Raw genomic sequence first — 17997 nt, 5'->3', positions numbered from 1 at the left:
GCCGACCTTGCCAGCGATGCCCACATCTCGAGAATGAATATAACTGGGTTATTTTCCGATTGTCCGAGTGAGTCTGACCACTACTGCAGACAGACTTACTGACAAGTTGTGTGCTGCATCCTCGCATTCACCAGGAAATGGGGTGGGTCTGGCCCCCAATCATTCGCTTCAGTTAGATTCCTTAAAACCAACAGAAAGAAGAGTCTTTTGCCTCAGTGGTCTCTTACTGGATTCTGTGCTGGGACCTAGAAGATGGAAGGATAATGTTCTAACTAAAGTACCACCCAGTCCCAAAGGGAACCTTTTGAAAACAAACAAAAATGTTGAAAGTGCCTGGTCAGTCTCTCAAAGTATTTCTCTCTTCTTTTAAACAACACCATCAAATTCATGACTTGATAGCAGACACCATGTGCTGCAATATCTCTAATCCATGTTTGCTTTACTATATTCATTGAATCTCAAGCCTTACCAGAGATGTTCTCGGCGTCAAACTCATTGAGTTCTGCGGGGCCCTCCCGCGACCGGACGTCCCAGTTGTCGCTGTTGTCGGTCACATCAGAGTAGACCTCCTCCATTGCAAAGTGCTGGCCGCTCTTGGCCTTCTCTGGCTTGTCGCTCTCGCCATTGGTCGACTGCTGGTCCTCGTTGCTGAAGTCGGACGTGTACATGGCGTCCTCGGTCTGCTTCTCGGCGAACCAGTCCCGGACCTGCTCGTAGCTCATGCAAGACCTCTCGCAGAGCCGGTCCAGGTCCTCTTCGTGCAGCATGCGGTGCTGGGTGTAGTACTCGAACAGGACCGCCTTGCCACTCTTCTTGGAGGGCGTTCGCTTGAGCCTGTAGTTCTCCACCGGCACGTCGGTGATTAAACTGTTGCTGCCCGAGCGGATGGCGTAGATGCCCTTTTTATAATCGTCGTACCACTTCAGTTGTCCATTTTTTAAGGCGTACCGCGCATCGCCAAACCAGCGGACCACCTCGGTCCTGGGCAACCTGGATTTGATGGCAAGTTCATCATATTCTTCCACTGTTGGCCACTGTGTCCGCATGAATTGCAACTTCATCAGGTGAAGCTGGTGCACCGTTTTCTTGTTCTGGCCTTTGTACTTGATGGCATTGGGAGACGCGGAGGAGGAGGAGGAGGAGAGTGTGCTGAGGTTGAGTGGCTTGCTGGCCGGCACCACCTTGGGCTGGATGCACAGGTTGGAGCCATCCTTCAGGCAGATTTTCAAGGGGCTGACCTTGAGCCGCTCCTGAGGAGCCACCAGCCTCTTGAGGTCCACCGAGCTGCTGTCGCTCGGCGTCCCTTCCCCGTCCGTGTCTTCTTCTTCGTCCTCGTCCTCCTCTTCCTCCTCGGAATTGGCGTCCGATTCCTCCTGCTGGGCTCTCGGGGCTCGCTGGTCCGGCTTGACCTTCCGGCGCTCGGAGAACCACAGGTCGATCTCCCGCCGGGTCATCTTGGTCTCGGTCCGCAGCCGGTCGACCTCTTGCTCGGGCGGGTAGGGGCTCTGGCCGTAGCTGTGCTCCAGGAGGCTGAGCTGCTCGGCTGACTTCCCTTTGAATTTGGGCGGGGTGAAGTCGCAGCTGGTTTGCCAGTGCCGGCGGTGTTGGGGTTGCTGCTGCTGGTGTTGGGAGGAGTGGGGGGTGGTGGACGGAGGTGGGACGGACGGCTCCTCGTGGCCCGGCTCGGCAGACAATGCGTTGAGGCCACCGGCGGCGTCCAGGGACTGGTTGCACTTGAGGTTCTTGTAGTTGTAGCGCCGGTCGCTGAACCACTTGCGGATCTCCTTGCCCTGGAGACCTGTCAGCCTCACCAGCCGGTCCACCTCTTGGTGCTCGGGGAACTGAGCCCGCTGGAAGCTCTGCTTGAGGGCCGCCAGCTGTTCCTTGGTCTTCTTGTACTTGTAGGTGCCCAGCTCGGAGACGGTGCTGCCGCCGGAGGAGGATGTGAGGTAGCTGGAGGTGACCACGGGCTGGCCGGATGAGACGGCGGCGGTGGTGGTGGTCAGGATCTTGATGTTGGAGCCGCCCAGCTTGTGCAGCTGGAACTTGGCGGGGTGCTGGGCTTTGGCGATGGTGGCCAGGCTGACAGCCAAGGGGGTGCCCGTCACCGTCACCCCCTTGACCAGCCCTCCGCCCGGCTGGGTGACCACGATGTTGCCGCCCTGGGTCACCAGCTGGCATGGGAAGTTGGCCTGGAAGAGGTGGTGTTGCTGGCCGCCGTTGGTGGCGGTGATTTGGGCGGGCAGCAAGGCGATGGTCTGCTGCTGCTGGTGGGGCTGGCTTGGAACGCTCTGGATGATGGTGCTGAACATCTTCTTGCGGGCGTCCTCGATCTCCTCGGGGGTCCAGCTGATGCCGTGCTTGAGGCGCTGGGCGGTGAACCAGATCTTGAGCTGCTCCTCCGGGTACTTGGTGACCACCGTCAGCCAGCAGAGCTCGGCCTTGGTGGGGTAGGGGAACTTGTTGAAGGAGTTGTCCAGGAAGCTGTTGGAGTCCATGGCGGCGTGGTAGGAGGGGATGCTGCTGAGGGGGATCATGACCTTGGGCAGGGGGCTGGAACCTGGGGCTGCGGGGAGGGCCTGGGTCCCGCCGGCCTGCTGGACAGGCACGGACACCACGGCCGTCCCGTTGACCGTCTGGGTGGCGTTGGTCAGCCCGTTGGCGGCCGCGTCCGCCGCCTCCTCGGTTTTCTTGACCGTCTCGTCGGAGGCCGCACCCGCCTCGTCACCAGGCTCCTCCCTCCCAGTGTGGGAGACGGTGATGCGCTTGGCCTCGGGCTTGGCTTTCAGCATCTTCATGATGGGCGTCTTGCTGATGGAGATCTCGGGCTGGCTCTCCGCCTCCTCCCCGTTCTCCTGGCCCTCGCCGCCTTTGCTTTCGGAGATGCTCTGCTCCACCACCGTCTGGCTGTTCCTCTTGATCACGCTCACCTTCAGGTTGGTCTCCTCCGGGTGGCTCAGGGTGTTGTGGACCGTCAGCGACTCCTGGCTCTTGGTGCTGAAGTTGCATTCCACGCAGACGTAGAGCTGGTCGGCGCCGGAGTCCGAGTGCACGGTGAAGGCGTGGTAGTCCTGGCCGGCATAGTCGCAGTACTTGCACTCGAAGCCACCGCGGTCCACGACATCATGATGATTGGCAAACGCCTCCTCGCTGGCCGACAGATCCTCCACGGGGAACGCTGGCGGAGAGGACTCATCCTCATCGTTGTATTCTGGGGTGATGCCCATGTCTGGGTCGTGCATGGCCAGGGTTTTGGCCGGTATCATGCAAGGGGTGGTGGACTTCCTCTTGCTGGCCATGATTGAACGCCAACGATGTCTGAAAGAGGGAAGCGGGGCAGAAGTCCTTAACCTCTACAAAAGCACAAAAACTCCCGCTCAGAGTCCTTCCCTCTCCATTAAACTCTTTTGACTGTCTCTCAGTTGGGGCGGTTCACTAAACGCCGAATACTCGGTCAAGGACGGTCCCACCTGCAAGACAGAAGAAGTAAGAAAGAAAAAACAGTTAGATGTGCATTAAAGTAAGCAGCAGCTAAAAGTTTTCATTTTACCAGTGGAAGACTTTTAAAGTTTTTCCACATATTTCCATTTTTCGGAGAAAAAAAGTCTGTGTGAAGGGGGCTGTGAATATAATGTAAAATATTCAGTGCTGTCAGTGGGTATAATTGACACCAATGTACTATTGTAAAAAATCAGTTAAACCAATACGTGTACCATTCCGTGCCAAACTTCATCAATTCATCATCTCAAGTTGCTTCCCCAATAATAGGCCTGTAACCAACCACCCTAGTCATCGTTGGCTCAGTGGTAGGACACTTGCAGCGAGCAAATTGGCTGCCTCATTTCATTACATTACAATGGTGACAATTCAAAAGGACTAAATTGGCTGCAAAGTGCTTAGGGACATCCTGAGGCACTTATAAATGCAAAGTCTTTTTTTAAAATCTAGACACAACCCAAATTTGGGAGCACAAAGTTAGTTACTGTACTACTGGATGTCACCCCAGTCAATGTAGAGTGACAATTTCACACAGCCATCATTACGCTTTACTGAAATTCTAATGGGTGAAGAAAAGATGTCCACAATGTTGACGGCGTGAAAATGTTCAAAGCCTTCAGGCAATGCCTCCGAAAGCAACAAGTGCCCATCCCCCAGAGGAAGAGGCCTCTGCTGCCAATGAGAGTCTATGAAGATGCGTGGCAGATACAGGCCTTTCAGAGCCCTTGCCACCATTCAACAGTGCTACTCCGTCAACTCAGGGAGCACTTAGTGGCGTGACACATGCACGACTTGGGGAGCACTTAGAGGCGTGACACATGGACGAGAATACAAAGATATTCACAAACGAAAAGGAGGCAAAACAAATGAAGGTGACTTTGGGCCTATGGTTCCCAAAGCTCTCCACTACTGGAGGTTGTCCTTGAGTCAAGTCTGGGTCTAGACTAATTCATAGATATTGCTTGCCACGATAAGTCAACAACTCCACTATTATTGTATCAGGCGACTGCCAGGATGGTGAACTAGACGCGGTGACTCCCGCCATGTCTGGAAGATATTGAGGCATAAAATTGAGGGCACCAATGACATACACTGCCATTGGCAGTACAGTGCTCATGATTGGGTCCGAGGGTGCTCAAGGGTCGAGTTGCATACTGCAGTCACAGTCTCCACAGTGCACCTGAACCTCCCATGCATTGCTCATTCCTCCCCCCCCCCCCCCATGCACAGGTGGCTGACTTCAATGCAGCACCATGCTGAGAGTTGTCTGCTCCAAGACCAGCTTCTCCTCCCCTGCAATGCACCCACCGTCAGCTACACATTGCTCTCATCTGTATTATTCATGCGTTAATTGGTGTGGTGATGATTCACAATACTCTCCTTTGTTAAACTCCCTAACTTCAGATTTGACCTGAAGCAATTTACTCATTCAGTTCACGATGTGGCTGTGGAATGCTGCACACTTTTATTACTGTCCTAAATAACTAAACAAAAATAGACTTTCATTCACTTTTCATTAATGCTCATTATCCAGTTTTTAAACAATGTTCAGCGTAGTGCCTTGGGACATCTTTATTACATTAAGTTGCTGTTGTTTTGGAGAGCTAGCACCAAGCACAGATAAATTGTCCGTCACCTTTCCTCCCAACTTTACATTACTTTCCTCTCGCATCCAAGTTTTTCTAAAATGATCAAAGACTGGAAAATAGGTCCCAGGCTTGTGCTAGGATATAATGTCCCAACAACAAATAACCTGCTAACTGGTTGAATAGTTGGCACTTTTTGAAAGAGGAAATTATGAACAGTCACATTTCAAAATGTAACCATTTAGCCTGAAAGGGATTTTATATTATGCTGTTGTTGTGAAGTTGAACTTGGTTCAGAAGGGGTTAATTCCCAGAACCACACAAGTTATCTGGGATGTTGTTCAGGGAGAAGTTAGCTGGAATGCCAGTTGTGTCAAAATGGTGTTGCTCGCATAGCAGATCTGTTTGAGACAAAAGGTATAATTCATTATCTCAAAGATATCCACACCTGCAATGTTGGATTGGTGCCATTCAGAGGTGCCAGCAGGGGTCTTAGCTAAACAAGCAATGCAGCTATCATGACTCCCATACTGGAGGTTTTCTCACTCAAAGGAGTAGTGGGAATCAAGGGATATGGGGATAGTGCGGGAAGATGGAGTTGAGGTGGAAGATCAGCCATGAATGGCGGAACAAGCTTGAAGGGCCGAATGGCCCATTCCTGCTCCTATTTCTTATGTTCTTTGATTGACAGCTTGGCGAGCCAATCCTCAACGCACAGAGGTCAAGAACATTGCTAGACAGTTCCAAAATGTTTGAGAAGCAGATGGGCAATGTTATTTTTCTTGTTACAATAAACGGTAAGATAATGATTCGATTTGACTGAAGGCCATATTCTGTTCATTCATATACTGCATGCAAACTAAATCGATTCACAATTAGCCTGGTTTTACTAGAGTGCTCATCGGTTCACACTTCCCAATGAAACAAGAAAGGTAAGCGGCATTACATGCAAGTTCACAGCACCCAGTACACACAATGAGAGGTCTTTACTGTTAATGACCCCTGGATCACGCTGTCTAACTAAATATTGGGCAGCAAAGATGTACTCCTGAACCTTGGTGATCTGGGGTCACTTACACGTTTGACCGGTGAGGCTGAACTAGATGTAATGTATGCACCAGTGAGTATGCTCGCAGGTTTGTAGAGTTGTTGACTCTACGTGGGAGTCCTTCCTTTATTTATTGGGGACTTAGCCTGGAGGGTGTTGCTCGGGGCAGTCCCGTGCAATCGGTTTTTAAGTCAGCTCACGGACTCCCAGGCCGCCTGCGATTTCTGCAGCCTGGAAGAATCTGTGTTCCATGTTTATGTGGAGTGTGTCGGGTTGCAGCCCCTGTTCCAATATTTGAAGGGGCTGCTCCTCAAATTCTGGTTGCACTTCAGTCTCATGTTCCTGATCTTTGGGCATCCTGTGCGGCGGGGGAAGGGGAGCAGGCAGGTCGGAAGGCTTCCTCGTAGGACTGCTCCTGGGCATGGACAAGGTGGCCATTGACTGGTCCAGGCAGTGGGCAGTCGAAGGGGTTGTTCAGCCCGACTGCCTGCCTCTCTTCCGCGGTTACATTCGAGCCAGGGATCCCCGGAGATGGAGCACGCGGTGTCCACCGGTGCACTCGCGGCCTTCTGCAAGAGGTGGCCGCCAGAGGGACTGGAGTGCATTACCCCCAGCAACCAAATTCTAATTTGATTAAAGGTTTTTGTTAAAGTTTTAAAATGTTAATTTGTGGGTTCTAGTGCCCTTGTCAAAAGGGGGCATTTGATTTAAGTATCAACAAAATAGTTGTAGAGCTGTTGAGTTGGGAATGTCTTAGCCAGTCATGTGATGTTTACAAGACTTAATAAAACCCCGGCCAGTTGGGTTCGGGGGATCCACGATGAGGCATGTGGATGTGGCGTGGTGGATGAACTGGTAATGTGTAGTGTGATAGTTTATTAGCAAAAGGTTTAACAAACTAGTTATTAATATCAATGTGTTGCTATGAATTCTTAAGCAAAGAACCCATGAAGCAAATACATTACACCAGAGAATATCTAGCATTTTCCCAATAGGACATTGGGAAAAAGTGATTCCACGGAAAGAGGAAATAGAGGATGCTCAGATAAAACAAGAGTACCTTATCAGTTTGTGGGAAATTATGAGAATCGTGTCTAAAGGTCAAGTGCATGTGCAATTTTTATTACCACAAATTAAGGCATCTGCTGTCCTAAATGCCTGTGTGTTATCTGCACCATCTGAAGGAGTCCTCGGAACCCACTGTCTGCCCGGCCATGATTTACAGCATCTGCATTCATGGGGTTTGACTGAGCTGATGCTGCTGTAAAAAGGTCAGAATGACCACATAAACTAGCCCTATCACCAAAATCAAAAAGCTCCCTGGGCTGGCTGCCATGGATACTCCAAGCTGTGGCTCCAGGCCCCAGACAGAAGGCACCAATCCAGTTTACCATGGCCAACAAGCTTGAATTGATTTCTGCCTTTTCAGATGACTCAAACAACAATTCTGTCAGCGCGCACCCCCCCCCCCATCCCCCACTCTTAAAATGAGTGAGCTTCATCATCAGAACCCACTGTAAAAATCAAAAGCATATGGGATACTAGATTTTTTTTTTTAAAAAAAGAGAACCATCGAGCGCAAAATGACAATGCAAAACTACAAATCATTTGTCAAGTTACAGTTAGAATATTGTGTCCCGTTCTGGGCATTCGAAAGGATGTCACGGCCATGGACAGGGTACAAAAGAGTTCTACGAAGAGAATACTGAGGATTCGAGACTTCATACTATGAGGAGGCACTAGAGAAACCAGGGCTTTAGTCACGAGAAGTGAGAAGCACAAGAGATCTGATAGACGTGCAGAGAATTATGATGGTGCTTGATATAGCAAATCGGGAAAAACGATTTCCCGTCAGGTGAGTCATTAAGGGGCAAAAATTAAGATGATTACCATGGGAATAAACGTAGAAGTAAGATGATTTTTTTTCCACACAGAGCATTGTTGGGACATGGAGGGGCCGAAATTACCCCTTTCGATAAAGCCTCTGACCGCCGGAAAACAACAGCCACGGGGCGGTGTGGAATGGCGGCTGACTCTCCATGGAGGGGCCGCCATTTAAAAAATCGCCCTTCCTCAGGAGCGGAGCGGTGTCCGGGACCGCTCCACCCATTTTCCCGCCGCGGCGTGCACATGCCAACCCCTTATCGTCTGGCGGGGACCCCCCCCCTCGCGAAACTGCCCTGCTGGAGCAGTGTCGCTTTTTGCTGTCGGTGCACTCTGCGTGAAATAATTGTGGGGCCAACTGCCAGGTCGGCCCGAAAACTATGCCCCCGGATTCAGCCGGGCCGCCAACAGACAGCCCCGGTAACCCCCTCGTGGGTGCCAGGCCGCTGGCCCGGCTGAAAACCTCCCTGGTGGCCCAGTGGACCAAACTAAAATGAATGCAGAGACGTTGCGATACGCCAGCGTGATGACATCATCAGCGCAGCGCTGATGACCGACTGCTGCGGACACTCCGTCCCGCCCCCCCCCCCCCACTTCCGCCCCTCTAGTGATGGCCACTCTGCTCTGCTCCCACCTCCGTCCCCATGGTGATCCATTTCCGCCCCGCTGGAAGATAAACCCTGAGGAGCTGAATTTCGACGGATAGGCTGCCGTATCCATTGCGGCGGCCGGAACACGTCAAAAAATGGTAACTGCGCCCCGTTCCCAGTGGAGGGCAATTTTTACCCTGGAATGTCCTACATGTCCAACAGGTGGAACCAGAATCTACAATGGCTTTTGTAACAGCCGTGCCTCAGTGGGTAGCACTCTGAGTCAGAAGGTTGTGGGTTCAAGTCCCACTTCAGGGATTTGAGCACAAAAATCTGAGCTGACACTCCAGTGCAGTGCTGAGGGAGTGCTGCACTGTCAGAGGTGCCACCTTTCAGATGAGACATTACACCAAGGCCCCGTCTGCTCTCTCAGGTGGACATAAAAGATCCCACGGCACTGTTTCAAAGAAGGGCAGAAGAGTAATCCCCGGTGTCCTGGGGCCAATATTTATCCCTCAATCAACATAACAAAAACAGATTATCTGGTCATTATCACATTGCGGTTTGCGGGAGCTTGCTGTGTGCAAATTGGCCGCCGTGTTTCCTACATTACAACAGTGACTGCGCTCCAAAATTCCTATATTGGCTGTAAAGCGCTTTGGGACGTCCGGTGGTCGTGAAAGGTGCTATATAAATGCAAGTTTTTCTTTTTAAAAGGGATGTGGATAAATATTTCAGAGAGAGATGAAGTTAAAAGATATGGGCAAGAGCAGGCGAATGGGACTAGCTCTTTCAGAGAGCCGGCACAGGCACCATGGGCTGACCAGCCTTCATCTGCGCTGGAAATAAAATCGACAGCTATAACGAGACTCACTGTCTAGACTGACACGCGAAGAATGGCCATCTTTATAGATCCATGCTTCTCCTGGACTGGTTATGATCGCTTGACAGGGTCGGAGAGGAATTTTCCAGAGGATTTTTTTCTCTTGTTGACCCTCAGTTTTTGTATTGCCTCTCCCAGATTTCATGGTTATGGGAGGGGGAGAGAGAGTGGGTAGTGACTAGTCACGAGGTGCTGGGCAGGATTTATGGACCAGCTGCTCTTTTGCTACCCGGCAATTTTTTTAATGTTCGTAGTAGGGTCAAGTTCTGGAGATTGGTTGGTGCTCAGGAAACCAGAGCCCAGCAGCAGCAGCGAGTCCCTTAAGTAGAATGACAGTGAGAGAAAGAGAGAGAGAGAGAGAGAGAGAGAGATATTTGGAAGAAAAAACAAAGCAAGAAAGTGCAAGGACCTGTTTTTTTCCCCTTTGTCTCTCTCATTTTTTTTGCTCAGTTAGTGCCGATGACATCACCAGGAGAACTGACGCAGAGAAGTTAGTGAACCTGACAGAGGGTACAAACTGACATCCATGTCCTTCGCAGTTCAGTTAGTAACTCCTCCAGGCCCAGTCCTTTGTTATCAGCAGTCCCAGTTTAAAGCAACACTTTCAGCAAAAGAAAAATGATCGTTCTTATTTTGTACCCATTTGTTTTTGTTAAAAGGAGCCATTCCTAAAAAAAAAACTCCCCTCAGAATATTCTTTAATGTTTTTCCCCCTCCCCATTAGGTACGATCTGTTTTTCTTCCAATCTTCCCCTTCCCTCTTCCTCTCCCCCCCCCCCCCCAGGGCGTGTCAGTATCGCACGGCAACAGGGTGTGCCATGGGGGGGGGGGGGGGGGATATCTCCGTGGAGCCGGCCCGCTCGCTCAACCTTTCATTGGAACCGGGGCAAATCAAGCCGAGGCCCGGCAATTGGAACAGACAATCCTCCACCTCTCGCTGTACCTCTGGCTCCAGCCAGTGCCACGCTCAACGCAAGGGACCCCCGTCGCCTCGCTCAGTCAGCGCCCCCTTCCGACTGTCCATAACCGAGGAGCCAACATTACACCCGCCAACTAGACGTTACAGCTCGGGTTGCCCAATCCGGTCGGGCGCAACCCCTGCCTCCTGCCTCCAACCACCCCGATCGGTCAAATAGTCTTTTCTTTCCCTATTCCCTCCTACCCATCCATCAATATTTTAATAACGAAGGGCTGGATTTTCGGTTGTCTAACGCCTCAGTTAGCGGCCAGAGGGGGCATTAATGAGAGCGTCAGAGCTTAGCGACCGGCGTGCAGCTTTTAGTGCCCCATCAGAAAATTCGTCAGAGGTTTAGCGCCTGGCTGCTGACGATCACTCCGCTCATGACGTCAGTCCTGGTGCAACGCCACGCTTGACCCCGGTCGGTAAATTCGGTGCGTGCTCCTCATTGAGCGCTCACCAAGAAAGTCTGGGAAAACAGTGGGTTCAGGCTTGCAGAGTCGTTAATTTGGTGCCGACTTAACGGGATTGAAGAAGCGCTTCCCTCGGAGGTCACAGTCAGTGCGACGTTTACACAGAGCACGGTGCGTGAGCCTCCGTGTGTGCAGCGGCAGACGGCCATAACAGCACAGGTTGGAAACAAGTGATTTTGAAAACTTTAATGGGCACATTACTATGCCGCGCCTTCAAGACTCGGCTTTTCCTGGGATTGCAATCGGAGATCGGCGCATGCGCAATGGGTCGGTTAAATTTAGCGCCAGCATTTCGTTAGCGCCCCCCCCCCCCCCTCCGGTCAAGTGTGTAACGGCTGATTTATCGCCCGTCAGCTCTTCAAGGCTCTAAAATTACCGCTCCGCCTGGGTTACCGCCCCAACTGAGGCACGCGCGAATTTCTCCCCCTAAGTGTTCAAAGAAAATGAAAGGGGGAAAAAAAATTGTTCAATGATTTTTCTGTCGGAGTTGCTCTGGGAGAATCGTCTTTAATTCCAGGAGACTCTAGGGCAATCCTGGAGGGGTTGGCAACCCAGAGTTAGTCACCTCCCCACCTGCGAATATACTTTAGTCCATGTGGCACTACGCGACTGAACCGTTCTGCGCCAGTTATTTGTACAGCCAAGCCAACAAGGTACAAACCAGAGTTCAAAGCCCTCGTGGGTATTGCGGAGGGAGTAAAGGTGGGAGCAACCCAGAGTATAATTTGCAGAGCATTTTTCTGGTCAGGCTGAAGCAAAATGTAGGATGCCTTTTGGCCTACGGGTCTTGACCTCGGGTCAGTCTAATTCTAGCGGACACACTGGCTTCTTCTGCAATACTGCATGCAATTGGTCAGCCTCCAGCCAGGGACTCATTATATGTTCCGCCAATACATCATTTTGTTTTCGACAGACCATTGTGTTGCAATTCCAGCCTCCTGTTACACCACCTTTGCTACTACAAGCACAAGGATATGGGGATAGGATGGGAAAGTGCCGTTAAGAGCATAATAATTAGGAGCAGGAGTAGGCCACACAGCCCCTCGAGCCTGCTCCGCCATTCAATAAGATCGTGGCTGACCTTCGACCTCAACTCCACTTTCCCACCCAATCACCATATCCCTTGATTTCCTTAGAGTCCAAAAATCTATCGATCTCGGCCTTAAATATACTCAATGACTCAGCATCCTTGGCCGTTCGAGGTAGAGAATTCCAAAGATTCACAACTGTTGGAGTGAGGAAAGTCCTCTGCAGCTCAGTCTTAAATGGCCGACCCCTTATCCTGAGACTATGCCTCCTAGTTCTAGACTCTCCAGCCAGGGGAAACAACCTCTCAGCATCTACCCTGTCAATCCCCCTCAGAATCTTATACAACAACAACAACAACTCGTATTTATATAGCACCTTTAATGTAGTGAAACGTCCCAAGGCGCTTTACAGAAGTGTTATGAGACAAAAATATAAATTTGACACCGAGCCACATAAGAAGAAATTACCCCGGTGCAAGAGGTAGGTTTTAAGGAGGTAGCGAGGCAGAGAGGTATAGGGAGGGAGTTACAGAGCATGGGGCTCAGGCTGCCGAAGGCACGGCCACCGATGGTTGAACTGTTATAATCAGGGATGCTCAAGAGGACAGAATTTGAGGAGCAAAGATATCTTGGGGTGGAGGGTTGTGAGGATGAAGGAGATTACAGAGATAGGGAGGGGCGAGGCCACGGAGGGATTTGTAAACAAGTATGAGAATTTTGAAATCGAGGCATGCTTAACCAGGAGCCAATGTAGGTCAGCGAGCAGAAAGGTGAGGGGTGAGCGCGACTTGGTGCGAGTTAGGACACGGGCTGCTGATTTTTGGATGACCTCAGGTTTACGTAGGGTAGAATGTGGCAGACCAGTCAGGAGTGCGTTGGAATAGTCAAGTCTGGCAGTAACAAAGGCATGGATGAAGGTTTCAACAGCAGATGAGCTGAGGCAGGGGCGGAGACGGGTGATGTTACGGAGGTGGAAATAGGCGGTTTTAGTAATGCCATGGATATGTGGCCGGAAGCTCATTTCAGGGTCAAATATGACAGCTAGGTTGCAAACAGACTGGTTCAACCTCAGACAGATGCTAGGGAGAGGGATGAAATCGGTGGCTAGGGAACGGAGTTTGTGGCGGGGACCAAAGACAATGGCTTCGGTCTTCCCAATATTTAATTGGAGAAAATCTCTGCTCATCCATAACTGGATGTTGAACAAGCAGTCTGACAACATAGAAATCGTGGAGTGGGTCAAGAGAAGCGGTGGTGAGGTAGAGCTGGGTATCGTCAGCGTACATGTGGAAACTGACTCCGTGTTTTCGGATGATATCGCCAAGGGGAAGCATATAGATGAGAAATAGGAAGAGGCCAAGGATAGATCCTTGGGGGACACCAGTGGCAACGATGCAGGAGTGGGAAGTGAAGCCGTTGTAGGAGATTTTCTGGCAACGTTTAGATAGACAAGAATGGAACCAGGCGAGTGCAGTCAAACTCAGCTGGATGATGGCGGAGAGGCGTTGGAGGAGGATGGAGTTGTCAACCGTGTCAAAGGCTGCAGACAGGTCAAGAAGGAACGAGGAGGGATAGTTTACCTTTGCCACAGTCACAAAGGATGTCATTTGTGACTTTGATGAGAGCCGTTTCGGTACTGTGGCAGGGGCGGGAACCAGATTGAAGGGATTCAAACGTGGAGTTCTGGGAAAGGTGGGCACGGGTTTGGGAGGCGACATGTTCAAGGTCTATGGAGAGGAAGGGGAGGTTGGAGATGAGGCGGTAGCTTGCAAGCACAGTGGGGTCAAGGGTTGTTTTTCTGAGGAGAGGGGTGATGGTAGCAGAGTTTAAGGAGAGAGGAACAGTACCTGAGGAGAGAACCATTAACAATGTCAGCTAAAGTTTCAATGAGATCAACTCTCATTCTTCTAAACTCCAGAGGAATAGGCCCAATCTATTCAATGTGAGGTAGTTGAGATAGTAGATCAGCCATGATCTTATTGAGTAGTGGAGCAGGTTCAAGGGACCCTATGGCCTACTCCTGCTCCTATTGCTCATCTTCTGATTACTAATCAGGTAATATGCATTTAAAACGGAAAGGAACATTCGGGGGAAGAGGGTGTTTCGCTGCAATTTCCTCTCCTGAAGGCTGAGACACCTTCATGGGCACTGGGCAAGCGGCTTTCTTCACGCAAGGAGGCTAGACAGCGAATGTTAGGCTATTCGCCCACAGTCGGCATCACAGCCGGGTACTCTCACTTTACACAGTGTAGGGAGCAGGAAGGCGGAGCCTCGCCCGATTCCCCTCCTCCTAGTCCAGATTGTCGAGGGACCTGTATACACCACCAATACAGATTGGCTAACACAGCGCCGGCTGGCAAGCAAGCCCAAGCATCTTCTGATCTGCACGGCTCAGTTACATTCTGTCTTCAACGACTGAGCCATGGCGAGGAGCTTGAAATTTAATACACAGATAGGTTCTTCATATTCTGTGAAGGTGGTCCCGGTAAAACCAGATAGAAATACAAGGCTCCTGTTGTTACATGTCGGGTTTGTGCAGAAGCCTTGGGCTGGGTGGTGGGGGAAGGAATTCATTTTTAAAAGAATCTAGTTAATGTAGCTAGCCCAAGGAGATGCCGCTACAGCATGTAAACGCTGCAAAAGTACCAAAAAAAAAACAATTCCAAACAAGGTTTAGTCGAAGGTTGGTGTCTCCAGCAATGAGTGAGAGAGAGGTGCGCATGGATTGAAATAAAATGTAATTACGTTTTGTTTTTAATCTTCCTGCAGACAGGAGGGTGGGACAGTCTCGTCTGTGGTCTTCTCTGCCGGTGAAGGTGAGCGAGTCCCAGCCACAGACTGCCTTGGGACGTCAGATCAGGAGCACAGCGTTCCACTGCTTGGAGCTGTCACAACAGCCCATTTATTATTATTTTTCTGTTTCATTGAACTGCTGCACTCATTAAAAAATAAATAAAGGTGGGTGACAACTACCCCTGGGAAATGGAGCGATTTTCTGTTTTTGCATCCAGTCTCTGCATCAGGCAGTCTGACTGGCTCCAGATAAATATACACCAGATCCAAGCAAAGCCCGTAATGGGGCACACCCGTTCGACACTTTGCATTGATATAGCGCCTTTAACGCAGCAAAACATTCCAAGGCACTTCACAGGAGTGTTAGCAAACAAAATGTGACACCGAGCTAACATAAGAAGATGTCACACAGAATATACAGCACAGAAACAGGTCATTCAGCCCAGAGCCGGATTCATCATCATAGGCAGTCCCTCGAAATCGAGGCAGCCTTGCTCTTACTCTAAAAGCGAGTTCTCAGGTGGCTGTACTATCCTATACAGGAATTACGGTCTCTGTCACAGGTGGGACAGACAGTGGTTGAAGGAAAGGGTGGTCGGGGAGTCTGGTTTGCCGCACGCTCCTTCCGCTGCCTGCGCTTGGTTTTTGCATGCTCTCGGCGACAAGACTCGAGATGCTCAGCGCCCTCCCAGATGCTCTTCCTCCACTTAGGGCAGTCTTGGGCCAGGGATTCCCAGGTGTCAGTGGGGATGTTGCACTTTATCAAGGAGACTTTGAGGGGGTCCACCTGGGGCTCGCTTGCCATGTAGGACTTCCGAGTAGAGCGCTTGCTGAGGGGGTCTTGTGTCGGGCATGCAGATGATGTAGCCCGCCCAACGGAACTGATCAAGTGTGGTCAGTGCTTTGATGCTCAGGATGTTGGCCTGAGCGAGAACACTGATATTGGTGCGTCTGTCCTTCCAGTGGATTTGCAGAATATTGCGGAGGCAGCATTGGTGGTATTTCTCCAGCGCTTTGAGGTGTCTGCTGTATACAAACGTGAGGAGAAACGTAGGTCCCTTGCAGTCGGACTCAGGTAAATTTATAATGGGGAACAAAGAAATGGCAGACCAATTGAACAAATACTTTGGTTCTGTCTTCACGAAGGAAGACACAAATAACCTTCCGGATGTACGAGGGGACCGAGGGTCTAGTGAGAAGGAGGAACTGAAGGATATCCTTATTAGGCGGGAAATTATGTTGGGGAAATTGATGGGATTGAAGGCCGATAAATACCCGGGGCCTGATTGTCTGCATCCCAGAGTACTTAAGGAAATGGCCCTAGAAATAGTGGATGCATTGGTGATCATTTTCCAACAGCCTATCGACTCTGGATCAGTTCCTATGGACTGGAGGGTAGCTAATGTAACACCACTTTTTAAAAAAGGAGGGAAAGAGAAGGCGGTTAGCCCGACATCAGTAGTGGGAAAATGTTGGAATCAATTATTAAGGATGAAATAGCAGTGCATTTGGAAAGCAGTGACAGGATTGGTCCAAGTCAGCATGGATTTATGAAAGGGAAATCATGCTTGACAAATCTTCTGGAATTTTTTGAGGATGTAACTAGTAGAGTGGACAAGGGAGAACCAGTGGATGTGGTGTATTTGGACTTTCAAAAGGCCTTTGATAAGGTCCCACATAAGAGATTGGTGTGCAAAATCAAAGCACATGGTTTTGGGGGTAATGTGCTGGTGTGGATAGAGAATTGGTTGGCAGACAGGAAGCAAAGAGTTGGGATAAACGGGTCTTTTTCGGAATGGGAGCCAGTGACTAGTGGAGTGCCGCAGGGCTCAGTGCTGGGACCACAGCTCTTTACAATATACATTAATGATTTAGATGAAGGAATTAAGTGTAATATCTCCATGTTTGCAGATGACACTAAACTGGGTGGCGGTGTGAGCTGTGAGGAGGATGCTAAGAGGCTGCAGGGTGATTTGGACAGGTTAGGTGAGTGGGCAAATGCATGGCAGATGCAGTATAATGTGGATAAATGTGAGGTTATCCACTTTGGTGGCAAAAACACAAAGGCAGAATATTATCTGAATGGTGGCAGATTAGGAAAAGGGGAGGTGCAACGAGACCTGGGTGTCATGGTTTATCAATCATTGAAAGTTGGCATGCAGGTACAGCAGGCGGTGAAGAAGGCAAATGGCATGTTGACCTTCATAGCTAGGGGATTTGAGTATAGGAGCAGGGAGGTCTTACTGCAATTGTACAGGGCTTTGGTGAGGCCTCACCTGGAATATTATGTTCAGTTTTGGTCTCCTAATCTGAGGAAGGACGTTCTTGCTATTGAGGGAGTGCAGCGATGGTTCACCAGACTGATTCCCGGGATGGCTGGACTGATATATGAGGAGACACTGGATCAACTGGGACTTTATACACTGGAGTTTAGAAGGATGAGAGGGAATCTCATAGAAACGTATAAGATTCTGACAGGAAGATGCGGGAAGAATGTTCCCGATGTTCGGGAAGTCCAGAACCAGGGGATACAGTCTTAGGATACGGGGTAGGCCATTTAGGACTGAGATGAGGAGAAACTTCTTCACTCAGAGAGTTGTTAACCTGTGGAATTCCCTGCCGCAGAGAGTTGTTGATGCCAGTTTATTGGATATATTCAAGAGGGAGTTAGATATGGCCCTTACGGCTAAAGGGATCAAGGGATATGGAGTGAAAGCAGGAAAGGGGTACTGAGGTGAATGATCAGCCATGATCTTATTGAATGGTGGTGCAGACTCGAAGGGCCGAATGGCCTACCCCTGCACCTATTTTCTATGTTTCTATGTTTCTATATCGTCCACGTCTGAGCCATATAGGAGAGCAGGTATCACTACAGCCCTGTAGACTATAAGCTTGGTGCCAGAAGCAGGCCTTTCGGCCCAGGGCTGGACTAAGGGCGTGATCGGCCTGGGGCAAACTGGCCCAAATGGGCCTATAGTTATGTTTGTTCATGTTCATTACATTACGTATATGATTCTGATTCTGAGTAGGAAAACATAGGCCAGTATATTCAACAATGAAAGCATATATTCTGATTCTGGTAACATTGCAATACTAGATTCCTATACCTATATGCAAATTTCTCTCAATAACATATCTGGTGGGCCTGGGACTGTAGCTTCTCTGGCCCTGTGGTTAATCTGCCCTGATTCGGCCCAGCCAGTCCATGCTAGTGTTAATGCTGCACTCGAGCCTCCTCCCGTCTTTCCTCATCTAA

The 17997-nt window shown here is 50.1% G+C and overlaps 1 protein-coding gene across 6 annotated transcripts in view; it reads right to left on the bottom strand.

The window, feature by feature from the left end:
- The window catches only part of zhx3b (zinc fingers and homeoboxes 3b), an 86970-nt gene that overhangs the window by 8230 nt on the left and 60743 nt on the right, over positions 1-17997 (bottom strand). For all 6 annotated transcript variants that reach the window (XM_070896330.1, XM_070896333.1, XM_070896332.1 and 3 more), the window contains one exon: positions 470-3470. In XM_070896330.1, coding sequence (XP_070752431.1) covers positions 470-3299 — 2830 coding nt within the window. In that variant the 5' untranslated portion in view covers positions 3300-3470. The remainder of the gene's footprint in view (positions 1-469; positions 3471-17997) is intronic.

Source organism: Pristiophorus japonicus, chromosome 12 (assembly GCF_044704955.1).
Source record: "Pristiophorus japonicus isolate sPriJap1 chromosome 12, sPriJap1.hap1, whole genome shotgun sequence".
Lineage (NCBI taxonomy): Eukaryota > Metazoa > Chordata > Chondrichthyes > Pristiophoridae > Pristiophorus > Pristiophorus japonicus.
The sequence above is the reverse complement of the archived record's forward strand: the minus strand, read 5'-3'. Positions and strand labels throughout refer to the sequence as shown.